Genomic DNA, 27,056 nt, shown 5'->3' on the forward strand with positions numbered 1-27,056 from the left:
GACTGCACTCCCTTTTTAGTTACCTCAAAAACCTTTTATTGATGTTTCGTTTGCACTTCAGTCCCACGCTCCTGAACTATGGGCCTCTGGAGCAGAGAGGGGTGAGGAAGGCGGAGGACCTCCGCTCCTGGGCCTGGTCAAACTTGCCATCAACAGGTCCAGGCAATGGGCGACCGAAGGCATCATTTGACCTGACTGTTTGCCCCTCTCTGGCTACTTTTGCAGCCAGGTGTCCCTGGAGAGGAGCATGTGATGTCTGCAGGCATTGTGGGGGCCTTCTGTGTTTGTTGGGCACTGTAGGGGCTGGAGCATATTATTGACCCCTTTAACCACATTTTGGTTTAATGTTTTAAGTTTCCTTTGCGTTTTGATTTTAATATTGGATGGTTGCCTTCTTTTGGGGGCTACCCTTTTTAATTTGTCCCTCAGTTAATTTGATGTAGTTTATTTGGTTCGTCAAAAAGATTGACTACTGGTGACCTAGTCTGTGGACCATGTTTATGTTTTTTAATATAGGCTGCACTCCCTTTTCAGTTATCTTAAAAACCTTTTATGGATGTTTTGTTTGCACTTCAGCCCTACATTCCTGATCTACAGGCCCTTGATGCAGAGGAGGATGGGGAAGGTGAAGGACCTCCTCGTGAACCTGCTCCTGGGCCTGGCCAAACTTGCCATCAACAGGCCCAGGCAGCAGGCGACCGAGAGGGTTGTCCGACCTGACTGTCTGGCCCTCTACCACGGCTACATTTGCGGCCGGGTGTCCATGGAGATAGAGCCCTTCCATTGGGCACTGCAGGGACTGGGGCATATTATCATCCCCTTTATTCACAATTTAGTTTGATATTTTTAAGTTTTCTTTCTACTTTGTTTTTTGTTTCAGGCAGTTCTCTTCGTTTTGGGGACAGCCCCTCTTAATTTGTCTTTCAGTAAATTTGATTGGTCATTAAAAATGACTATTGGTGACCTTCACCCTTGTCCTCTTAGTGAACGTACAACGTCCTAATCATGTGTAGTCTACTGCTTCATCTGGGTGCTCCCGAGATGCTAATTGGAGGTGGAGGTGTCCAGCTGTGATCCACGCCCTGTTGCCTGTGATACACTTGGCGGCCATCCCCTAGGTGACCAACACTGGGAAGGCCCCGGCTGACATGCGGATGACACTGTTTTGTGCCACTGTGTTCATCCAGCTGGTCCTGAGATGTCCCAGTGTGAAGAAGGGGGGAAATTGAAAAGTCTCAGGATGTCCAAAGCCTTCTGTGTGGACAGCCCCAGCGTGGGTTCTAGCCCTTTCTCACCCCTCATGGTGCACAGAGGCTGAGCTCCAGAAGCTCCGATGTTACCTGGCTCTGCCAGTCCTGGAGGCCCAGATGCGTCTGCCCTATGGTCTGTGATGCCTCAGCTCTGGCCCTCTAAGACTGGAGTAAGAAGTCTCACAACACCAGGTTAAAGTCCAACCTATTTGTTTGATCGTAAACTCACAAGCTTTCGGGGTTTGTCCCTTCATCAGGTGAATGGAGAGTTCTGGCCTCAGACAGAGCATATAACAGCACACACAGTTGACAGATTACTGATTAGAATGCGAGTATTTACGACTAACCTGCTATTCAAGTCTTAAAGATGTAGACAACGTGAGTGGAAAAAGCACTAGGCATAGGTTAAAGAGATGTGTATTGTCTCCGGACAGTACAGTAAGTGAGGTTTTGCAAATCCAGGCAAGTCATGGGGGTTACAAATAGTGCGACATGAACCCAAGATCCTGGTTGAGACCATCCTCATATGTGCGGAACTTGGCTATCAGTCTCTGCTGAGGGACTCTGTGCTGATGTGTGTTGTGAAGGCCGCCTTGGAGAACGCTTACCCGAAGGTCAGAGGCCGAATGCCCGTGACCGCTGAAGTGTTCACCAACAGGAAGGGAACAGTCTTGTCTGGTGATTGTTGAGTGTCGGTGATTATTGAAGGCAAGTCTGTCACTGTCACAAGGCCAAAATCCTGGAACTCCCTTCCCAACAGCACTGTGGATGTATTAAACTGCAGTGGTTCAAGAAAGTGGCTCACTACCATCTTCTCAAGGGCAATTTGACATGGACAATTAATAGAGGCCTAGGCAGCAATGCCCACATCCTGTGAAAGAATGAAAAAATGACTTCTCATTCCTCTAAACTTCAATAAATTCAGATTTAACCTGCTCAACTTTTCCTCATAATACACAAGGTTATGCTGATAGGAGTGAGAAGCAGCCCTTAATTGCGACATTAAGTAGCTCAACTGTCCACCCAGTGATGCTGACACTTCCAGTGATACCCAGGCCTTATCATGGATATTGTTAAGATGCTCTGTTGGCGAATTGGTGCAAACTTGATTGACTGAATGGCCTCTTCCTGCACTATATGGATTCTATGATTCTAAGGAAGCAAGAAGACATGAGTTCCCTTCTTGATGCCTTCCTCTCCTGTATTACCAGCCACTTACCACCAAGCCTTTCTGCAAAAGACTGAAAATTCATCCCTTGGGCAGAATTTAATGGCTATGGGTGTCTCATCCACTGGCTGGAGAGCTGGTGAGTATTTTGCATCACTTCTTTTCAGGAAGGCCAATCACGCATTTAACTGGAGATCAGTGGTCTATCCCCGAGATCAAGAACCACCAACCAAGAGGCTGCTGGCCAATCAGTGACTGGCAGTGTTAGAGTGCCACCGAGATGATGAAGATTGCATTGCATGGCCCAGGATCAGGAAGGGACCAGGCCAGAGGTGAGTGATGTTGGAAGGAGGACTGCACATTGGAACTCTCAAGGGAGGATGTCAGCAGCAGGGATGGGAAGTGGATCTTAGCACGCTCCTTCCCAATGCTGAGGCACAGAATCAGGCATTGAACAAGGGACTCTCCTCCCACCCACCTGCCCAACCCCCTCCACCCCCATCCCACCAAGTGCCAGGAGCCTGCAAGCAAACGCAAAAGGTTTTCTTTTTGGGCATCCTGCATGGCAGATTGCCCATCCACCACTGGATGAATAGTTCCTATTGTAAGATAAGGCTTTTAGGTAGGCATTAAATGCTCATGGAAGAGCCTCAATTAGTGATAGGGCAAAAGTCCATCGATGAGCCTTCTGGCCAGAGACTAATCAGGGCAGAGACAAAAGGCAACAGGGCTACAGAACAGGCCATTAAATTTTGTCCATTGTGTTATATTTACATCACTCCAAACCCCCAGAATTTCTTGTTGATATATTTGGTATGAGGCATAGTAATTTCAACAAGAGCATAGGTGAGAGGAGGGGGAAAAGAATGCAGTGCCTTGAATGGTGGGGGAAAGAGAACACAAGCTTTAATTGAATAGGTGAAAGGAAGGGACCAAGATCAATTAGGGAGGTGTAGGGTGTGCAGAAGGACAGTTGCAGCTTTATTAGGATTGTAAGGGGTGCTGAGAAGAGATGAGGGGAAGAGAATAATTCTATAGTTGAGGAGTTGGATGGGGCTTTTATGAGCTGGGTCTGAGGCAGGGCAGAGGGAGCAATGTGGAGTGCCTCTATAAACTGAATGGATGCAGAGGGTTGGATGTGGCAGAGTTGACGCATCATTGATGTAACTTTTAATCAGAAAATAAGAAACAGATAATGTCATCTACAAAAATAAGGAAAGATCTTTCATGAAGTATAAAAGATTTTTTATTTGTTCAATGGATATGGTATCACAGGCAAGGCCAGCATTCATTGCCCATCCCTAATTGCTCTTGAGGAAGTGGTGGTGAGTTGCCTTCTTAAATTACTGCAGTCCATTTGTTAAAATACACCCATAGATATACTTGATCAGAAGTTCCTGGGTTTTGGCTCAAAAGCAATGAAGGAATATCAATATACTTCCGATTCAGGGTAGTGGAAGGGAAGACACAGGTGATCATGTTCCTACAGATCTGTTATCCATGCAGCAATTTAGCCAAACACCAGTTTCCTATCACCAACACCCTTTATCGTGCACGAAAGAAAAAGACAGCTCCTGCAACTTAAGTCAGAGAGTCTTCACCTCGGGACGTATTGCCGAGGCCCAGGTAAAGTTACAGATTTAGGAATCCTTGCTGGCTGCTTCCCATTGGGTGAGCTTCCATTCATTCAGTAAGCCAGCTTGTATATGAAGTTCATGGGTAGATCTATTGAGGATCCCCAGTCGTCTTTGTGGTCATCAAAACATCCCCTCCCTCTCAGGTACATGTCTCTCTCCCAGCCCCCCGTCTGCGAGGAGGTTCTTTCTGTTGTTTGGCAGAGGTCCGTTGAAGCAGGACTGGGTCAGGTGGTGTGATAGTTACGCAGTGTGATCCAAGCAGGGGACCTTTGTTGGAGGAAGTGTTGCAGGGTTACTGAAGCAGGTCCTTCCTCAAGTTCTGCTTCAGTCCAGAGGCGCACTTCAGTGTCCTTCCATGAGTCCATACCTTCGCTAGGGTGTAAGGGGTGTCAGGGAGGGTAGTACCTCTGGTGGGGGAACATGTCGCGCCCTTTTCAGGGCGGTTTGTCCACCCTTTGTCCCAACCTGGCACTCAGCTCTCACCTTTGGCTCCCCGTAGCCATTTGCATGCGACAGCAGCCATACCCCGGGCAACGGCTTCAACAAGCCGGCTAAACCAGGTGAGGGTAGCCAACAAGTCTCAACCCTTGGTGAGATAGGGAGATGTCCATCCCAGCACGTGAAGACAAGACTCTGGCGGATTGAGCAGACAAGAACAATGGAAGGTCCAATGGTCAAAAAGGTGGTCTGTACAAGTGTCGTGGACCGCGAAGAGCAGGACAAGATACAGAAGATGTCCAGGTCATCCACTGCGCCTAGTCCCATCTCCAGCCGTCTTGACTCTTGCATTGCCACTGGATCCAGATAGGAATTGGGAAGAAAGAGTGAGGCTGAAGCTGGGCAACTCTCCCTCACTTAATCCAAATCAGGCTCTAGTCTCGACACCATCATCATCATCATCATCATCGTTCTGTTCTACCTTTGAAGTCCTGTGGTGATGGGCAAGTGACGAAGCAGCAGGTGCGGATACACTAGAAGCTGTAGTCATGGAACTGCACACAGGCAGCTCAGGTCTAATGGTCATGTTCCGCTGACCAAAGCATCTGTGAAACTTGATGTCTCCCTGGGCGACTGAGCAGTCCTCTTCAGGAATGCACTGCTGACTTCTGTAGAATGAGGAAGGGGCTAGAAAAGGTGCCCTAAACATTGCCTGCTTCATTACACCCTGGCCAGTTTACTGCGGCTGGCGGGGATCCCATCTTGCAGTCGAACAAACAAAATAAAACACAAGGTGACACTGCTCAACATTGGCACTTGCCAATGGACACACGCTTTTGGACAACCCTACAGCAGACAGACCAGAGAGAAGAACAGCCTTGGTTGCCAGAGAGCTTGCAAGAAACAACATTGACATTGCAGCCCTGAGTGAAACTCGTCTTGCCAACGTAGGTCTCTTGACTGAAACTGGAGGTGGATGTACTTTTTTCTGGAACAGTCGCGGCAGCGATGAGCGTCGTGATGCTGGAGTTGGATTCGCCGTCAGGAATCTCCTTGTTCGGAAACTTGCTAGTCTACCCAAGGGTGTGAACGACCGGCTTATGACATTATAGCTTCTGCTACTGAACAGAAGTCAAGTCACCCTGATCAGCGCCTATGCCCCCACAATGAACAACCCGGACGAGATGAAAGACAAGTTCTATGAAGAACGAGATGCCCTACTATCAGCAGTGAGCAATGCCGACAGGCAGATCTTGTTTGGCGATTTCAATGCAAGAGTAGGGTGTGACTTTGCAATCTGGCAGGGAGTCATTGGGAGGCATGGAGTGGGCAAGTGTAACAGTAATGGTCTACTCATAATGAAGACCTGTGCAGCACACGACCTCCCCATCACCAACACAACCTTCCATCTGCCGACCCGTGACAAGATCTCCTGGATGCACCCCCGCTCTAAGCATTGGCATCTTATCAACTATGTCATTGTCAGGATAAAAGACAGGCAGGATGTCAGAGTAACCAAGGCCATGTGTGGTGCCGACTGTTGGACAGATCGCAGACTCATTGTCTCCAAAATGAGGCTCTGCATCAGGCCTAAGAAGCAACCACAAGGAAGCAAGGTTATGAAAAGAATCAATGCGGCCAATCTAAAGAACCCCAGCATAGCTTCAGCACTGACTGAAGACTTAGAAATCAAGCTTGCTGACCTACACCTCGCAGGCAGCGCTGTGGACGACTGGGAACGCTTCAGGAATGCTGTCAATACATCTGCACTGAAGATGCTCGGGCCCTGTACCCATAAGCAGCATGATTGGTTCAATGAGAATGATGAGCAGATACAGGCTCTACTTGTTGAAAAACACCATCTTCATCGGGCCTGTCAGAACGACCCATCATCAGCTGCCAAGAAAAAATGCTTTTACCAGTGCTCGCAGGACAGTGCAGAATAAACCGCGTAAAATGCTGGATGCCTGGCTGAGCGCCAAGGCAGATGAAATACAGAGATATGCTGACAGAAACGACATGAAATGGTTCTATAAAGCCCTCAGCATTCTCTATGGACCTCAATCTCTCTGGAGTTCCCCCTCCTGAGTACAGATGGTACAACTCTCATTATAGAGATGGCTCAGATCCTGCAGAGATGGGCTGAACACTTTGAAGCTGTCCTCAACCGACCATCATCTATTAACGATAAGGCAATAGACAGGATTCTCCAGATCGATATCAACAGCGCCATGGCTGACCTACTGGTATTAGCTGAAGTCACGAAAGCTGTCAGCCAGCTATCCAATGGCAAAGCCCCAGGGACAGATGCCATACCCACAGATATCTACAAAGCTGCTGGTCCTGTACTTATCGAAAACCTCTCCGAGTTGTTCCAGTCCTTTTGGAAGCAAGAATCCATTCCCCAGGAACTTAAAGGTGCTTCCATTGTACACCTCTATAAGAGGCAGGGTAAAAGGCAAGTATGCGACAACCACCGAGGAATCTCGCTGCTCTCCATCACAGGAAAAACCCTCACATGAGTCCTACTAAATCGTTTGGTCACTCATCTGGAGCTGAGCTTGCTTCCAGAGTCACAGTGTGGCTTCTGCAAAGGTCGCGTTACTATTGACATGATTTTTGCTGCACGCCAACTTCAGGAGAAATGTCAGGAGCAGAATCACGAGCTCTACACAACCTTTGTTGACCTCGCGAAAGCCTTCAACACTGTCGGCCGACAAGGCCTGTGGAGGATCATGTCAAAGTTCGGCTGCCCGCCCCCAAATTCATTCAGATGGTACGCCAGTTCCATGATGACATGATGGCCAGAGTACTGGATGGCAGAGAATCCTTTCAGGCATTCCCAGTCACCAATGGCATCAAACAGGGCTGTGTGATTGCATCCACACTGTTCAACATGATGTTTACTGCCATGCTGAATGATGCCTTCCAGGATGTGTTGCTGGAATCAGCCTCAAGTACAGAGTGGATGGGAAGCTCTTTAACCTGAGGAGACTTAAGGCCATTGTCAAAGTGAAGGAGACTGTTCTGAGAGACTTCCCCTCTGCCGATGACTGCGCCCTGTATACTGGCTCAGAGCCAGAAATGCATGTCAGTATGGACAAATTTTCCATGGCTTGTGACAACTATGGACTCACCATGAATATTAAAAAGACCGAAGTTATGCACCAGTCTGCTCCTCATGCACCATACTCACAGAACCCATAATCACATTTAAAGGGCAGAAACTACAGGTAGTGAACCAGTTCACTTATCTTGGCAGCACCCTCTCCCAAGCAGTGACTATTGATACAGAAGTTAACTGCAGAATAGCAAAGGCAAGTTTTGCTTTCGGTAGACTGTACTCCACTGGATGGGAATGTTGAGGAATCAGCCCAGCAATAAAACTGAAGGTCTACAGCGCCATGGTATTCACTACCCTCCTGTATGCCTGTGAAACGTGGACTGTGTGTCAAGGTCATGCAAGGCAGCTCAATCATTTCCACATGATTTGTCTTTGCAGAATATTATGCATCAAATGGCAAGACAAAGTACCAGACACTGAAGTTCTCTCTAGAGCAAGTCTATCATCAGTCTACACACTGCTGATGAGAGCGCAGACTTGGTGGACAGGTCATGTCATCCGTATGCCAGATGAGTGCATACCCAAGCAGCTCCTTTTTGGGGAACTCTCTGCTGGAAGACACTCGCATGGAGGGCAGAAGAAACATTAGAAAGATACACTCAAGGCCTCCCTGAAGTCACTTGACATAGACACGACCACCTGGGAAACGCCAGCACAAAACCACCATATCTGACACTGCCTCATCTGCAAGGGCTGTCAAGCTTACAAAGCAAGGTGCATTGTTGAAGCACAACTTAAGCGCAAGCTGCGCAAGTCTAGAGCCAGCAGCACAACAACTACAATGCCTACACAAGTCTGTCCAATATGTGCCAGGACATTCCGTGCCCGAATTGGCCTGATCATTCATCTTTAGACACACCACATCCAGCCTCAAAATGACTAATGGTGTCGAGGTCGTCATCGACAACGATGGACAAACAACACCTTCGCTATCAGAAGAGGCCAATGCAGAGTCAACTTCAAGCTGAGGACTGACACTGACAGCAGCTATTTTCATGGCTAGAGGTGGGGGCGGCTCAGCTAAAATCTCCTTGACCCTGAGGTGCTTCTTTTCCTAAACTTTGACCTTGAAAGATATTGGTTTCTCCATAATGATTCCAGGGAACCATCTGGGACCATTCATGAAGTTCCTTAAATGAACCAGATCACCCATTGCAAAAATTCTTTCTATGCTTGTGGAATCAAAGTTTCTCTTTTGATGTTCCTGGTGAGACTCCACCATCTCTGCCAAGTTTGGGAATAATAGCTCAATCTGGTATGAAGCCACCACCCCATCAACAGTGCCGCTGGAGTAGCACTTGTTGTGGTGTGTGATATGGTCCTGTAATCTAACGAAAACCGTTCTAGCTAAGTCTCCATGGATGCCGTTGGTTGTTTCTTCATACAATTTCTGAAGGTTTGAATCGTCTGTTCTTCGAGTCCATTTGACGACAGGTGATAAGATGCAGTCAGGATATGCCAGATACCATTGGAGAGCACGAAGCTCTGGAAATGGCCATCAGTAACAGCCAGGCCATTAGCAGAAATCAAGGGGACGATTCTTTCAAAAAAATTCTAAGGGCAGTATTTTACCAAGTGCCGGGCAGGTGTAGAACTGGGAGGGTGTCACATCCATTTTTTGGAGGTGTTTTTAGCCCCTCATATGCACTCTGGCTGCAAAATTCCGAGTGAGCCTATTGCTCTCTGCAGAAGCTCGTGGGCAGGACTTAACATACCCAAAAGCTTGCAGAGGGAGGTAGTGCACATTTGCAGGCCTCTGGTACTGTATACGCGCATGAGCAATGGCAGGGATCTGATAGGCAAAGAGTGCGCTGTCAGGCCCCTGCTAGTGTAGGAGCTGAAGCAGCTCCTCCGCCTGCAATTGTGGGAGCCTGCGGCCATAGATGCCGCCCCTGTCAACCACTCTGTCACCAATCATGGATCTGCTCCTGTAACGATTGTGGCCCCGGCTGTCCTTTGCCCACTGATCGCTGCAGAGTGGCAGTAGGCCCCTTCTCCTTCCCTAACCCCACTAATTACAGCCCCACTGCTGTCGTCCCACTGATTGCTGTAGCGTGGTAGCGGGACCCCTCCTCATTAGCCCTGCCCCCACTAGTCCCTCCCACTAGCACAGATTGGTGGACAATGCCCAAGTGCCAGACTGGCATTGCCCAGGTACAAAGGTGGTACTGCCAGTCTGACACTGCCCAAGGGATACTTCCTTGCCCTTGGTCTACCCAGGAGGCCACAATGACCTCTGGTTCCACTGGCGAGGTCAAGTTGAGTGCTTCCCATTCATGGGGAACATGTCTATTCTTCGCCGGTGAGAACCTCTCCTGGTGAAGTCATAAAGGCAGGCAACCTCAGACAATTGAGCGCCAAGCTCGCTAATGAAATTTAAATGCTTATTTCAATACATTTCATAAATTAACCTGCCTGTTATCCATTTCCAGCAAGAGGCTGACTGCACTGGAAACACTTGCCATAAAGTGGTGCTGGTCAGGAAAACTGTGCCAATCGCGCTAATTGCTTTACGCCCCACTTTACGACCATGTCATGTCTGAAAACAGGTGTGACACAGTTGTAAAATACCACCCTAAGTGTCGAATTTGTGTAAAAACTGGAGTAAATGCAAGACTTTCAAAATGAATCTCCTACACTCTGTGCACTGCAGAGTACACTAGTGTAAAAATCATGAAAATTCAAGCGGTGGGATCTATCCCTGCTGAAGAGGCTGGTAGCAAAACACTCAGAGGGCCACTGTGCACATGCCGATCTGTCAGCGTTGAAATCAGACATGCGTAGTGACCCCACACTGACGGCATCCCGATCGCTGGCTAGCATGGTCACTGGCCAGCCCCACAACTCCACATCCCTGGCCCTCTGACTTCCCCATAGCCTGATCACTGGCCTCCCAAACAAGTCCCGGCTGCCTTGATCTCTTTCCCCCTTGGCACTATCCTGATCTCCTGATTCCTCCCCCTCCCCACCAACACACCAGCAGCCCGACACTCCCCCAACCCCGAGGCCCAGCCCTGATCACTGGTCACACTCCCTCTATTCGCAATACCTATGCAGAATGGCAACAGGACACCCCAGCCCCACTAATCTCCCCCCATTACACCCTAACCCCATTTGACCCCACCCTGTTGGCATTGCCTGATGCTCGGTGGGCTGTGCCAAGATGCTCCCTGAGCATTGACACTTTGGCCCTTGTGTAAAACTGGGGGCCAGGCTGGCACCGCCAAGGTGGCAATTCCCTGGGGACCTCCTCTGCTTACCCCCGATTCTCTGGGCAACTTTGATGGTCCTCCTTCATCAATTCAGTGGGGTCGTGCTACCAGCTGCTTGCAAGTGGGGAGCTATTATAAATCTTGCTGGAGTGAAACACTCCTGGCATGGGGCTGGTGATTCTAATAGGCCTGAGACGTCAGTCCCGGGCCCACTGATGATATTTAAAATATATTCAAATTGGCATTTAAATAATTTATGCAACTCCATGCCGATTTCTGGCATGGAGCTGACGGTGCCCGAAATCTGGTTGCCGGAGACTTGCAGTGCCCAGCAAGAAGCCCCCAAAACAGCTTTTGTTCCAGGAGAATCACATCCCCAGGACTTCCAATTTTCCACTTATGCTGAAACTTTCCTGCAATTTCTCGATCGTAGCCCAAGTAGTTGTGGAGCCCTTGCGGAGCACCTCCAAATACTTGGAATATGCATTCACCATGATTAAAAACATAGAACCCATAAAGGGACCTGCAAAGTTAACATGTACATACACCCATGGGTGTAGGGAGGCTGAGGGTAGGAGTTTTTGATTTTCCTGGCACAGGTCACATTACTTTACGAAACCTGTGATGTTCAATTCAGGACCAAGCAACTCCTGGCCAACATTTTCATTTTTGATACTCCTGGGTGGCAATTATGAAGTTCCATTAATATTGGATATCATCATGGGGATGGAACAATCACTTGGGACCCCAAAAAATGATCCCGTCCTCAACATTAAATTCTTAATGAGGTAGGGTGTCATTTCTTTGGAAGGTCGTCCTTGAAATCCATTGTGTAAAATCATGTGCTTAATTTTAGATAAGGTTGGGTCCAGGCTTTAATCTACCTTGCTGACACTGCCAAGGTTTCCAAAAAGTTCAGGGTCATCACAATCTCTTCCACTGCTGGGAAAGGAATCAAGCTTGTGGGCAACTGAAGGCAATTCACTGCATCCACATTAGCTATCTGCATTCCAGGGCAGTGTTCCAGAATATATTCAAAGGCTGATAACAATAAGGCTCAGCACTGTATCTGAGCAGAGGCAATGGGGGAAATTGCTTTGTCCTCTTTGAAGAGGCCCAGTAAAAATCCGTCAAATGTAAATATACTTAAACATGGCTAAGGGAGGGACAGGACTGGCAGCTTAATGTTTCAGGGTACAGATGCTATAGGAAAGATAGAAGGTAAGAGAGGAGGGGGAGTTGCACTTTTGATTAGGGAAAGCATCATGGCTGTACTGAGAGGGAATATATCAGTGGGTTCGGCCGCTGAGTCTGTATGGGTAGAACTGAGAAATAAGAATGGGGAAATCACTTTGATAGGGTTGTACTATAGGCCTCCAAATAGTCAGCGGGAAATTGAGGAGCAAATAGGTACGGAGATTACAAAAAGCTCCAAGAAAAAGAGGGTGGTAATAGTTGAAGATTTTAATTTTCCCAGCATTGACTGGGACAGCCATAGTATTAGAGGGTTGGATGGAGAGAAATTTGTTGAGTGTATTCAGGAGGAATTTCACATTCATTATGTGGATGGCCCAACTCCAGAGGGGGCAAAACTTGACCTCCTCTTGGGAAGAAAGAAGGGTAAGTAACAGAAATGTTAGTAGGGATCACTTTGGGACCAGTGACCATAATTTTATTAGTTTTAAGATAGATATGGAGAATGATAGGTCTGTCCTAAAAGTTAATAGTCTAAATTGGGGCAAGGCCAATTTTGATGGAATCAGGCAGGAACTTTCAAAAGTTAATTGGGGGAATCTGTGAGAAGGAAAAGGGACATCTGGTAAGTGACATGCTTTCAAAAGTGTGTTAACCAGGGTTCAGGATAAACACATTCCTCTTAGAGTGAAGGGTAAGGCTGGCAGAAGTCGGGAACCCTGGATGACTCGGGATATTGAGACCCTGGTCAAGAAAAAGAAAGAGGCACATGACATGCATAGGCAGCTGGGATCAAGTGAATGTCTTGAAGAGTATAGGGGGTGTAGGAGTAGCGTTAAGAGAGAAATCAGTAGGGCAAAAAGGGGACATGAAATTGTTTTGGCAGATAAGGCAAAGGAGAATACAAAGAGCTTCTACAAATACATAAAGGGCAAAAGAGTAACAAGGGAGAGAGTAGGGCCTCTTAAGGATCAACAAGGTCATCTATGTGTGGATCCACAAGAGATGAGTGAGATCCTAAATGAATATTCTTCATCAGTATTTACTGTTGAAAAAAGCATGGATGTTAGGGAACTTTGGGAGTTAAATATTGATGTCTTGAGGAGTGTACATAGTACAGAGAAGGAGCTGCTGGAAGTCTTAAAGCACATCAAATCTGCAGGACCTGATGAGGTATATCCCAGGACGTTGTGGGAGGCTAGGGAGGAAATTACGGGTCCCCGAGCCGAGATATTTGAATCGTCGAGTCACGGGTAAGATGCCTGAAGATTGGAGAGTGGCAAATGTTGTGCTTTTGTTTAAAAAGGACTGCAGGGAAAAGCCTGGGAACTACAGGCCAGTGAGCCTCACATCTGTGGTAGGTAAATTGTTGGAAGATATTTTGAGAGATAGAATTTACAGGCTTTTAGAGATGCAAGGACTGACTAGGGACAGTCAGCATGACTTTATGAGTGGAAAATCATGTCTCACAAATTTGATTGAGTTAATTGAAGGGGTAACCAAGAAGATAAATGAGGGCAGTGCAGTTGATGTTGTCTACATGGACTTTAGCAAGGCTTTTGACAAGGTACCACATGGTAGGTTGTTGCATAAAGTTAAATCTCATGGGATCCAGGGTGAGGTATCCAAATGGATACAAAACTGGCTTCTTAACAGAAGCCAGAGGGTGGTTGTAGAGAGTGGTTTTCCAAACTAGAGGCCTGTGACCAGCATTGTGCCTCAGGGATCAGTGCTGGGCCTACTGTTGTTTGTTATTTACATTAATGATTTAGATGAGAATATTGAGGATATGTTTAGTAAGTTTGCAGATGACACCAAGATTGTTGGCAAGGTGGACAGTGAGGAATGTTATCTCCAATTGCAATGGAACCTTGATCAATTGGGTCAGTGGACTGATGAATGGCAGATGGAGTTTAATTTAGACAAATGTGAGGTGATGCATTTTGGTAGGTTGAACCAAGGCAGGACTTACTCAGTTAATAGTAGGGCGTTGGGGAGAATTACAGAACAAAGAATTCTAGGGATACATGTTTAAAGCTCCTTGAAAGTGGAGTCACAGGTAGAAGTCACAGGTAGACAGAGTGGTGAAGAAGGCATTCGGCATGCGTGGTTTCATCGGTCAGAACATTGAATACAGAAGTTGGGATGTCTTGTTGAAGTTGCACAAGACATTGGTAAGGCTACACTTGGAATACTGTGTGCAATTCTGGTCACCCTATTATAGAGAAGATATTATTATACTAGAAAGAGTGCAGAAAAGATTTACTAGGATGCTACTGGGACTTGATGGATTGAATTATAAGGAGAGGCTGAATAAACTGGGACTTTTTTCTGTGGAGCATAGGAGGCTGAGGGGTGACGAAATTAGAGGTCTATAAAATAATGAGGGGCATAGACAAGGTAGACAAGTAGTCAATATCTTTTCCCAAAGGTAGAGGAGTCTCAAACTAGAGGGCATAAGTTTAAAGTGAGAGGGGAGAGATACAAAAGTCCAGAGGGGCAATTTTTTCACACAGAGGATGGTGAGTGTCTGGAAGAAGCTGCCAGAAGTAGTAGTAGAGGCGGGTACAATTTTATCTTTTAAAAAGCATTTAGATAGTTACATGGGTACGATGGATATAGAGGGATATGGGCCAAATGTTGGCAATTGGGATTAGTTTAGGGATTTCAAAAAAAAGGGCGGCATGGACAAGTTGGGCTGAAGGGCCTACTTCCATGCTGTAAACCTCTATGACTCTATATTGATGGAACTTCTTCACACCAGATATGACCACCAACCCATGCTTCTCAATTTGAGAATATTTTGGTCCTTCATCCGATAGGGTCCTAGAGGCATATGTGTTGGCTTCTCCATCCTGGCTTTCCAGCAACGTGACAGCACTGCATCAATCCCATATGTGGAAGGTTAAAACAAGTTCTTTCTTAGCTTGAAATGGGCCAGTAAGCTGGATGAGTTACCTCAGAGCTTCCCAAGATCATATATGGTATTTTAATTTTTTTAGGGCATGCAAGAGGGCCAGCATGGAAGCTAAATTTGGGATAAATTTTCTGTAGTAATTAACTAACCCCAGGAAGGATTTTAACTCCATGGTGTTCCTTGGGGGTAGTGCCTTATTAATGGCCTTTACTTTATCCTCCACTGGATGTATCCCATGCCATCTACTTGGTAGCCTAAATAGGTAAATTGGCTGCGTGGTAAATGTATTTCTCCCTTTTGAAGCAAATTCGTCCTCTGGAGAATTGTTGCAAAGCTTCTTCTAGATTGGCCAAGTGTTCCTGTTTTTAAGCTGCAGTGACCAAGATGTCATTTAAGTATATTACTATCTTGGGTAGCACTTAAAAGATGTTCTCCATAACTCTTTGGAAGATGGCACATCATGACGAGACCCCAAAAGGCAAACAGGTATACTCTTAGTGTAGCTTATGCGTATTGATTGTCATGTATTTTCAGGAAGACTCATCCAATTTAAACTGGAAATAGGCTTTTGCAGTCATTCATGGACTAATGAGGCCAATTTTCCTCCACATTGACCCATATGCCTATCGAGGCCTATTCAAGTTACACTCCTATAATGAGTCTACCTCTGGGAGGTAAGACAGAAAAAAATTGAGACAGAGACCATTTTGATGGGTTACCATTCTGATTGTGCTTCATGTGTAAATACTGGTCATGATTCGGCAAGGGTTGCACTGTGGCATCTAAAGTAGGAACTCCTATGCAAATCTTATTTATCAGAGCTAGTTGTATGCCGTTGGATTCAGGATGTAAATGTATGTGATTTTGTGAACGCAAGTAACAGCAATAAAAACAAAGAACAAACAGGCCCTTCAGCCCTCCAGACCCATGCCAATCATGATGCCCTAACTAAACTAAAAAAAACTTCTGCCCTTAATCGGTCAGTATCCCTCCATCTCTTCCTTTTTCATGTACCAATTTAGATGCCTGTTAAATGTTGCTAATGTGCCTGCTCCCACCACCTCCTCTGACAGTGTATTCCATGCACCCACCACTCTCTGTGTGAAAAACTTTCCCCACACATCTCCCTTAAATTTTCTCCTTCTCATCTTGAACCTGTGCCCCTTGTAATTGACACTTTCACCCTGGGAAAAAGCCTTTGACTATCCACCCTGTCTGTGCCTCTCATAATTTTGTAGACCTTTATCAGGTCTCCCCTCAGCCTCCATCTTTCCAGTGAAAACAATCTCAGTCTATTCAACCTCGCCTCATAACCAATGCCATCAAGACCAGGCAACACCCTGGTGAACATTCTTTGTACTCTCTCCAAAGCTTCTACATCCTTCTGGTAGTGTGGCAACCAGAACTGCACGCAATACTCCAAATGCGGCCTAACCAGGGTTTTATATACTGCAACATGATTTGCCAACTCATGTATTCAACACCCAGCCAATGAAGGCAAGCATGCCATTTGCCTTCTTAATCACCTTGGCCACCTGTGTTGGCATTTTTAGGGAACTGTGGACCTGCATGTCCAGATCCCTCTGTATGTTAATGTTCTGGAAGGTTCTGTTATTTACAATATAATTCATACTTAAATTTGACCCTCCAAAATGCATTATTGCATTTGTCCAAATTAAACTCCATATGCCAATTCTGTATCCAATCTATCTATATATCCTGTAGTATCCTCTGTAATCCCTGGCACTGTCAGCAACTCCGCCAATTTTCATGTCATTTGTAAACTTAGTAATCAGACCACTAATATAAAGAACATTTTCCATAGTAAAGCACTTCAGTGCATTTCATAGGAGTATAACTGAACAAAATTTGACACCAAGTCATTGGCAGATTGCTCCCATGTAAACTGGGTAGTCAGTTTCTAAATAATACATTTGAAATCTGTTAACTTTGAAGGGAAAGACATAACATAGTAAAATTATTAATGAATTTATCTTTATCCATTCATGTGATTAGAATGAAAAGAGGGGTATCATGGGTAAAGGGAATGGGGTTCCATTTTGCATATTTTTTTGTAAGCATACTTTTTGAGAATGTCGAAGATGATGAGAAAGATTATCTGATCATCTCATTGCTGTTTGTAGAACCTTGAATGCAAGTTGGCTGTGATATTTCCCACACCATTTTAGTGGATTCTTCAGGGGCTGTAAAGTGCTTTTGGATATCCAAAGGTGATGAAATATAAAATATTTATACATAAATGTAAATCTTACATATAAATTAATAAACATATTATCAATTCAAAGTCCATCCGTGATACCTGAAAAAAGTGTTTTCTGCCTATCCCCATAAGCTTTAGCTGTAACTGTGCATTTAATAACATTGATGCTTTTGTGGCCCAGGCAGCATTCAGACTTTCTTCTTTGTCTGGCCTTGTGCCCAAACACAAGCACACAAGAACAAAAGAAATAGGAGCAGTAGAAAAATGTGGCCTGTCAAGCCTGCTCTGCCATTCAATATGCTTATAGCTAAGCTTTTAGGTTTCAACTCCTTTTTCCTGCCTTTTCTCCATATCCCTTAATTCCCTGAGAGACCACAAGTCTGCCTATTCCAGTCTTAAATGTATCCAACAATGGAGTATCCACAATCCTCTCGGATAGAAAATTCCAAAAATTCACAACCGTTTGAGTGAAGTAATTTCTCTTCATCTGCGTCCTAAATGATCATTTACTCTAAGACTATGTCCCTGTGTTTTAGAATCCCCAATCAATGGAAACAATCTCTCAAGATCTACCCTATCAAGCTCTTACAGAATTGTGAAGGTTTCAATTAGATCATCTCTCATTCTTCTAAACTCCAGAGAATATAAACCCAATTTAATTAGCATCTCATCATTAGACAACTCTCTAATCGCAGGGACCAATTCAATGAACCTTCACTGTACCACCTCCAATGCAAGAATATAATTTCCAAAATGTGGAGACAAAAACTGCACTCAGAATTCCAGATGTGGTCTCACCTAAACAATTGTACAATTGCACTAACACTTCTTTATTCTTGTACTCCAATCCCCTTGCAACAAAGGCCAAAACATGTGCCTACACTACTCCCAGTGTGCATCTGCTTCATTTTAATGAAGTCCCAGATGTCACTGCATTTTGCTGAAATGTTGCCATAACACTTAATGGTGTGTTGCACACCAATTGCTCAAGGAGAGCACCACGAAAGGAAGTTGGTCCTATCAAGCATTAACAGTCTGAAGTCTTCAAAAAATCCTAAAAAGATATTTAAAAAAAAGAAAAGACCCTTCAGTGCTTATATTTTTCATTTCTCGTGAAATATATAATTTTAAATTAATGAGTGTTCATTGGTATAAGGTGATAATTCCTCTTGTCAGCAGGAGGCAGTTCTGTCTTGGAGAGCTACTGGCCAATCTGGCCGACAGCTCTCCAGTCCCTTCAGGAACAGCACTGCAGGGATTGGAAGAGGCATTGCAGGGAGCTGCCTGAAACTGAGCCTGGGAATCGAAAGAGTGGGTGAGGAGGGTTGGGAGACCTGGGTGTGGCAAAAGGGGCAATTGTGGTCCTGAGGAATAGTCAGGGGAATGGGAAGATAGTCCAGAGGTCACCATGCCTTAAGAGGAGGGCACCCTTAGTCAGAAGGAGGATTCTGATGCAGATACTGCCCCAACTATAATGAAAAAGGAGGTAGTTGAGATATTGGATGGGTAAAAATTGATTGTGAGGAGATATTAGAAAGGTTGGCTATACTTAACGATGATAAATCACCAGGACTGGCTCAGATACATTTTAGCATATTGCAGAAAGTAAAGGTGGAATTTGTGGATGCATTGGCCATTATCTACCAATCTTCCTTAGATACAGTGGTGGTGCAGAGGACTAAAGAGTTGCAATTGCCATAACCTTGTTGAAAAAATAGTGTAACGATAAGTCCAATAACCATAGGCTAGTCAGTTTAACCTTGGTGGTGGAAAAGCAATTAGAAACTGGGACAAAAATAACAGTCACTGGAATAATTAAGGAAAATGTCAGGGACTTCCTTAAAGTTTATTTGTGGGATCTGGGCATCACAGGCCAGGCCAGAGTTGATTGTCCATCCCTAATTGTCATTGAGAAGCTGCCTTCTTGAATTTCTGCAATCTAAGTTGTGTAGATACACCCACAGTGCTGTTGGGGAAGAAATTCCATGATTTTGATCCAGGAACTCTCATTAGAGAAATATATTATTATAGTGGGGCTCTCTAAGAATCCAAATTAGGACCACTACATTTCTTGATTGAACTTAGTGACTCTGAGTTATGTTTGTACAGGGGGCAACTGAATAATATGTGAATGATACAGTGGTAATCCCCATGATCTGCTTGGAGAATCTCTAATTGACCTCTCACTTGGGCTCGTTGAATATGAGCTCCTTGGGGATTGGTAATTAGCCAAACCTGCTGGAACTTGTATACCAAGCCCTGTATGAAACATGACCTTAAGAGGGTCCATTAACCTTTTAGTCCTAGTTGGAACCTGTTGTGTTCACCACAGCCTTGTGGTCATTGTTTATTTTCATTCTGTGCAATAAAAGCATGGCTCCTTCACAGCCAACTCCTGGAATTATCATACACACTCTACTGTAATAGCAGTGATTCAGGTAGAATCATAAGAAAATTAGATCAAAGTGATGAAGGAGGGAGAAAATATGAAGAGCAAGCAAATATAAGGAATTGGAAGGAAGGGGATATGAGCTCAACAGAAAGGTAACATGAGGGACAAGGAGAGAAAGGGGAAAAGAGAGCAAAAAGAGGGGAGGACGAACAGGATGTCAGACAGAAACAGAGAACTAGGAATAGACAATAGGGGTAGCACAAAAACCCCAACACTCGGGGTTGAGACAATTGGATCAGCACAGGTTAGGGGAATGGAGTAACAATTTCAGCAATGGATGGAAGGAATCACAAACAAATTCCCTGGAGCTCAAGCCCAAGTCAACCTATTAATGGGAAAGATGAAAAAAAAAGGGTGAAGGTTGGGCATAAAATTCTCAATGAGAAAGTCATGAGTAGCAAATGGAATTAGGGAAGGGATTACAAATGGGATACACGTGTAGTTGGGAATGGGGATGATTTGAAAAATCTTTCAGGGGCTGGGAGAGGGCAGGTGAAATAACATTTTCAGCAATTTAGATGTGCCACAGTCATAGAGTTGTGCAGCGCTGAAAAGGCCCTTCAGCCCATCAAGCCTGTACCAACAATAATGACGACTAAAGTCATGTTAATCCTATTTTCCAGCACTTGCCCCATATTCTTGAATGATATGATCCAATACTTTTGGAAGGGTGTAAGGTTTCTAGCTTCTGCTACCTTGCAAGACAGTGCATTCCAGATTCTCATCACCCTCAGTGATTTTTTACTTAAATTCTCTCTGAATCTCCTGTCGCTCACCCTTAAACTAAGTGATTGATCCCTCAACCAGAGAAAACAGCAGTTTCTTATTCACCCTATCCAAATCCGTCAACCTTATATACCTCAATCATGTCTCTCTCTCTCCCTCCACTCTACACCCTCCTGCCCCCGACCCCTTCCCAGCCTTCTCCTGGTCTAAAGAAAACAATTCAGTCTCTTCTTATAGCTCAAATGTTCCACCCTAGGCAACATTCTGGGGAATGTCTTCTGTATCCCCTCTATTGTAATCACATCCTTCTGTTGGTGAAATGACCAGGACTGCACACTGTATTCCAGCTGTAGCCTAATCAATGTTCTGTACAGCTCCAAAAGAGCTTCCCTGCTCTAATACTTTATGCCACGACTGATTTAAATGTCCCATATACTTTGTTAAGTACCCTATTCTCCTGTTTTACAGCCCTCAGAGATCTGTGAATAACTACCCCCAAGATCTTTCTGTTCCCCTTATCTTCCTAGTGTCCTGCCATTCATTAAATACTCCCTTGTTCTGTTACTTCTTCCAAAGTGTATTACCTCGCACTTATCAGTGCTAACATTCTCATGGCAGATGGGCTAGGTTTTCTAAAACCTGTTGCAATCAAACACTAAATAAAAGAAAATAATGTCAAAAAGTTAAGAACATTTGATGGAATGTTAATGTTATGGAAGCATATGGTTTTAAAAGTACAAAAATGTTTTTAATTGAAAATTAAGTGTATTTTCTGTGTATGGTAATGATCATTGAAATGCTGAAAAATGGGTCCTCAATCATGTCAATTATAACGAATAGGGTTTGTCAGAATTCGGAAATGCCAGATTTAGAGAGGAGGCTAATAATTGTAATCACTGCCTGGAAAATGCTGTTAAAGGGATTAAGTTAATAGAACAAGTTATGCTAATAGAAGAATAGCCTGAGAAATGATAAGATTAGATCTAGACAGGAGAGCTAGATGACAGAGTGTAGAAGGGTGAAGTGATGTATGGCAGGCAAGTGTAGGCTTTCACCAAAATCAAAGAAAAATTCCTCCAGTTTCTGTCATTTATGCATTCATTTTTATTGCCTCCTCAGAATAACTGCAATTTAAAATTAATCTCCTTTTAGAAAGGAGATATGAACAGTAGATCAACAAAATTATTTGAATAGAGTATTCAATACCATGGTAATTCTTTCATAGTGGCATCTTCAGCTCTGATAGACTTAAATACTTGATATAAACTGAATTATGTTGTAGACATCCAAAGGGTGAACTTGCCATTATAATATAGACCTGTAGATAACTCATCGAATTATTCACAGGTATAATTTATGTGTAATTCAGATTGGATCTGAATCAGAAGGCCCATTAGATCACAGGCATTATATAACTTTAATTATGTTATGATAAAGTTAATGTTATACTGTGTTAGCCATGCCTCAGTTGGTAACATTCTCATCTCTGAATCATAAGATTCTGGGCTCGAGTGATGTTTTCCCACATTATATTTCATTTGCCAGATCTTTATCCACTCACCTTATCTATCAATATCATTTTGTAAGCTCTTTATGTCCTCTTCACAAATTACCTTCCTATTTTTGTGTCATCAGCAAATATAGCAAATATACCATCAGTCCCTTCATTCAAATCTTTATATCAATTATAAAGAGTTGAGGCCCCAACATCAATCCTTTAGCACACCACTTGCCAAATCCAGCCAACCAAAAAATGACTTGTTTAAGGCTCTTTATTATTAGCTAGCCAATGTTCTATCAATGCAAATATGTTATCCTGTACACAAGGAGCTTTTATTTTGCACAAGAATTTTTGATGTGACACCTTATTATATACTTTCTGGAAATCTAAGTACAGTATATCGACCCCTTTATCCATGCATACTTTCATTTTTCAAATCGTATTTGTCTTATGCCAACTTGCATGTGAGTCAGGTAATAATCCAGAGGTTATTATTTTTGAGGTTCTGCTTCTTATTTTGGTACCTTGCTTCTCATACTAACTTTGAAAAGCCTCTTTCCTTGTCCTATTTATGTTGTTGATACCTACACAGACCATGACTATTGTCACAATCCCAATTGATGTTATAACTGGACCAGAGATCCCAGAATGGATCGTTGGCTCAAAAGACAGTAACTTCTTTATTTTTATATAAAATGTGAAGGAATAGTGTCACAGGGCTGCTAATTAGTTTTGACAACAAGAAAAAAAATTATTAAACATGGAAAAAATGGATCATAATACAATATTCCATTACTCTCCCCCCACTTAATTTAACAAATTCACACAGATTTAAAGATTAACATGATTACAAAGTACATCTTAAATTACAATGGTCTCATTAACACAGTAAGACCCTTTTAAGCACACAAGATGACTTTGGTCAAATATATGCATTCCACTTTGAACCCAAGCTAGTGTCTGTGGATTTCTTCTCAGAAACCCCCAGATGATGATTACAGGAGCATTTCCAAACTCCAATCCCAAAAACATGCTTTAAAATCTTCTCATAATAATGCCTTCTGTTAGGTATTTGCATTCCGAAATTTAGTCAAGGTTTTACAAATGCCTCAAGGTTCATAGCGAGGGGGATTGAATATAAAAGTAGGGAGGTCTTGCTGCGGCTGTATAGGGCATTGGTGAGGCCGCAGCTGGAGTACTGTGTGCAGTTTTGGGCGCCGTACTTACGCAAGGATATTTTGGCCTTGGAGGGAGTGCAGAGGAGGTTTACTAGGCTGATGCCGGAGTTGAGGGGGTTGAGCTATGAGGAGAGGCTGAATAAATTAGGCTTGTACTCGTTAGAGTTTAGAAGAATGAGGGGAGATCTCATTGAGACGTAAAAGATGATGAATGGGATGGATAGGATAGAGGTGGAGAGACTCTTCCCGCTCAGAAAGGATAGTAGGACAAGGGGGCACAGCCTCAAGATAAAGGGGGGGGCGGTTTAGAACGGAGTTGAGGAGGAACTTCTTCACTCAAAGGGTGATGAATCTCTGGAATTCTCTGCCCGTTGAAGTGGTGGAGGCTACCTTGCTAAATATTTTTAAGACGCGGGTTGATGGGTTTTTGATAAGAGAGGGGATTAAGGGTTATGGGGAGAGGGCGGGAATGTGGAACTGAGCCACGACAGATCAGCCATGATCTTATTGAATGGCGGGGCAGGCTCGAAGGGCTAGATGGCCTACTCCTGCTCCTATTTCTTATGTTCTTATGTACAATAACTCAAGTTACAATTCCATTTTTAACTGCAAATCCAGTCCATGTTTTTACATCATTCCCTTTTAAGTTTCCTTTGTCACAACTGCTTTTACACAAACTCTGAAATCCAGCCACCAATTTCCATAGTTATTTCAATTCAAGTTCCACAGGCTGTAGTAAAATCTTACAACTCTCAATTCAGATATCTTTGAGTCTCAGTATTCTTCTCAGCTCTATCTGTCTTTACTGAACAAGTCTCTGTTCAAATACCTCTAACCTCAGACTTTGTGGAAACTTATCTTCATTTCTCTGGTTTCCTTAACTAGCTGCTGTTCAGATTTTATTTTCTTAATCGTTACTCTGGTATGGCTTTTTTTCTAGCAAAGCTGCAAGATGTTTCCTCTCTTGCCTTCTAATCAATTGCTTCTAGCAGAGATGTGAAAGCTGCCTTCTCTCTGGGTACTTATCTATAACTGCCCATAAATTCAGCTAAGACTAAAACTTAAATGCTTCTCTACCTTACAAGGCCCCAGTTGCTAAGTAACGGCCACATCGTTATGTCTTTTATTTATTCTTCATGCCATAAATTCTCTCTAAGTACAATAGAACCACAGTTGGAATTTAACCAACCCTCACATATACAAACATCTTTGTCCACCATGAATCTAACAATAGGTTTTGCCCTTTCAATCATAGAAACATTAAATCAAATCCACTTAAAACTATACCTTATTGCTAATATTTACCAATATAAATATAAATCCATTAAAACTATCTTTGTTTTTCTAACACCACTAAATACTCTTCCAAGTCCCACTATAAGTTCTTCCTCAGCCCTGATAGATATCTTGATGTGGAGATGCCGGTGTTGGACCAGGGTAAACACAGTAAGAAGTCTCACAACACAAGGTTAAAGTCCAACAGGTTTATTTAGTTTATGAGGATTTTGCCATCAAATAAACATGTTGGACTTTAACCTAGTGTTGCAAGACTTCTTACAGATATCTTGAACCTTGGCACCAGGCAGGCAGTACGGCCTTCTGGACCCACACTCTTTGCTGCATGGAAGAGCATCAGTCTTTTTCACTATACTGTACCCATTACATTCCCTTTTGCTCCCCCCATTTAAATGGTTTCTCGTACCATGCTGCAATGACCAGTCTGCTTATCCTTTCTGTAGACCTTTCTTTTGCCCACAAAGGTTGCAAGAAACTCAAATCTGTAACATTTGCAAAGTCTGAGACTTCTCCACTTCTGTCTGCTCTTTTCTTTGGCCTTCCTCACACAAGGCCATGTCCTTCTGTCCATCAATGCTGACCAAAACAGATGACCCTATTCTAAGAGGTGTCACTGCCCTTTGGAACAAAGTGTCTAGGTATTTCTCCTCATTTCTTATGTTGTGCAGTGTCTGTAGTTCAGTTTCCAGATCAATAATCCTGGTCCAAAATTCCTCCACATGCTTACATTTACTACAGACACATTTTGGATACTCTCGGCATCCAAATTTCCACAGTTGCATCATTACTTATATAATCTAGTTGATTTAACTACTTTCTTAATTAATTTGGAATAATTTCTATCTATATTACAATATACTGTGTTTATTAAATGCTAGTACCACTTACCACTAATTTACACATTTCCTAATTACACAGTTCTGGCTTTCTTAATTATCTTAATTATTTTTATTTTAAAGATCTACCTTTACTATCATGTCCGAAGCTAACTATTAATACACTGTCCCAAACAGCAAGCACTTACTGGACAAATAGCTTGATAGTTCCCTGTAATTTCACAGTTGTTTTTTCATTCAGGTTCTTCAGCAGCTGAAATGGCCAATCATAAATCCCACCTCACTGATTTTAAACAGTGAAGCCTCCAACAATCTCCTTGCTGATTTCACTCAGTGAAGCTCCAACTCCCTCCTTGCTATTTTTACACAGTGAATCTCCTGACTTCCTTCTTGCTGATTTTAAATAATGGAGCCCCAATTCCCTATCATTGATTTTAAACAGAGGAGCCCCTTACCGAATCCTTGCTCATTTTAAACAGTGAAGCTCAGTTTAAGCAGTGGAATTCCCAACTCCCTCCTTACTGATTTTAAATGGTGAATCTCTTGGCTCACTCCCTGCTGTTTGCAAACAGTGAAGCTGCCAACTCCCTCCTTGTTGATTTTAAACAGTAAAACTCCTGGCTCCCTCCTTGCTGATTTTAAACAGCAAGGCTCTTAGTTTCCTCCTCACTGATTTTAAAGTGAGGCTCCTGGCTCCTTCCTTATTGATTTTAAACTGTCTTAGAACTTTTGTCACTGCAACAGAGTTTTGGAGGATTCCAGGACAATTGTCCATTGGAAGTCCAAACTTCGGAGGCAATTCCTGTGTAGTACTTGCATAGGGTGTCATAGAGTTTTACAGCAGAGCAAAAGGCCCTTCAACCTATCATGTCCATGCCAGCCATTAAGCACCTATCTGTTCTAAACCTATTTTCCAGCACTTGGCCCATAGCCTTGTGTGTTGTAGCACTTCAAGTGCTCATCTAAATACTTCTTAAATGTTGTGAGGGTTCTTGCCTCTCCCACCCTTTCAGGCAGTGTGTTCCAGATTCCCACCACTTCTAGGTGAAAAAAAATTTCCTCTCATCTCCTATAAACCTCCTGCCCCTTAACTGGTTATTGATCCCTCTGCTAAGGAAAAAGTTCCTTCCCATTCACTCTACCTATGCCTGTCATAATTTTATATATCTCAATCAGCTCCCCCCCTCAGCCTTGTCTGTTCCAAGGAAAATAACACCAGCCTATCCAGTCTCTCTTGATAGCTGAAAAGCTCCAGCCCAGGCAACATTCTGGTGAATTGTCTCTACACCTTCTCTTGCATAATTCAGTTACTTCTTACAGCGTAGCATTCAGAACCACACACAGTACACCAGCTGTGGCCTAACCAGCATTTTATATAGCTCCAACATAACCTTCCTTATCTTATAATCTTGCAGATGAAACAAATTAGCCCATTTTCTTTGTCTAAGATGACTGTCTTTTCCATGCAGGGTTCTTTCCTTTTACTGGGTGATCCCTGTGAGAGGCCGGTGCTGAACTGTCTTACTCAGTTCCATGTCCAGCCAGTTTCAGTCGTGTGATGGCAACACCAATGCATTGCATTGTCCACTCAAATGTGTTGGAGCCAATGTAATTGACACACATTTGGTTAATATTTGATGGTGAGGAGTAGTCAATTAGCACCTCGAAAAGAGATTTGTACTTTAAGTATCTTCCCAGACTTGTGCGGAATTCTGTGATCTCGTTGGTGCTCAGCCAAAATTCCATTCATTGCAGTGGGACTGGTGAATCCCAGCTGTGGGCAAGGTCCAGAATTTGGCCATTGTTCTGCCTGTCCTCAAATCACAACAGAGGATAAGACTTCACAGAATCCTTTTTTTGTGAAGATACAGTATCCACTATGTTGCTTTTTCTAAAGGTAGTGTTC

The 27,056-nt window shown here is 43.7% G+C and overlaps 1 protein-coding gene across 4 annotated transcripts in view; it reads left to right on the forward strand.

Annotated features, from left to right (window-relative positions):
- fryb (furry homolog b (Drosophila)) overlaps positions 1-27,056 on the forward strand; it is a 360,066-nt gene that overhangs the window by 10,504 nt on the left and 322,506 nt on the right. The window contains exon 1 of one of the 4 annotated variants that reach the window (XM_080197443.1): positions 2,493-2,557. The exons of the other annotated variants lie outside the window; for them this stretch is intronic. Within the exon in view, the coding sequence (XP_080053569.1) occupies positions 2,521-2,557 (37 nt within the window). The 5' untranslated portion in view covers positions 2,493-2,520. Of the gene's footprint in view, positions 1-2,492; positions 2,558-27,056 lie in introns of those variants that run through there. 4 annotated transcript variants of the gene reach the window in all.

The sequence above is a fragment of the Carcharhinus amblyrhynchos genome, chromosome 10, assembly GCF_965287045.1.
Source record: "Carcharhinus amblyrhynchos chromosome 10, sCarAmb.v2.hapA, whole genome shotgun sequence".
NCBI classification, from domain to species: domain Eukaryota; kingdom Metazoa; phylum Chordata; class Chondrichthyes; order Carcharhiniformes; family Carcharhinidae; genus Carcharhinus; species Carcharhinus amblyrhynchos.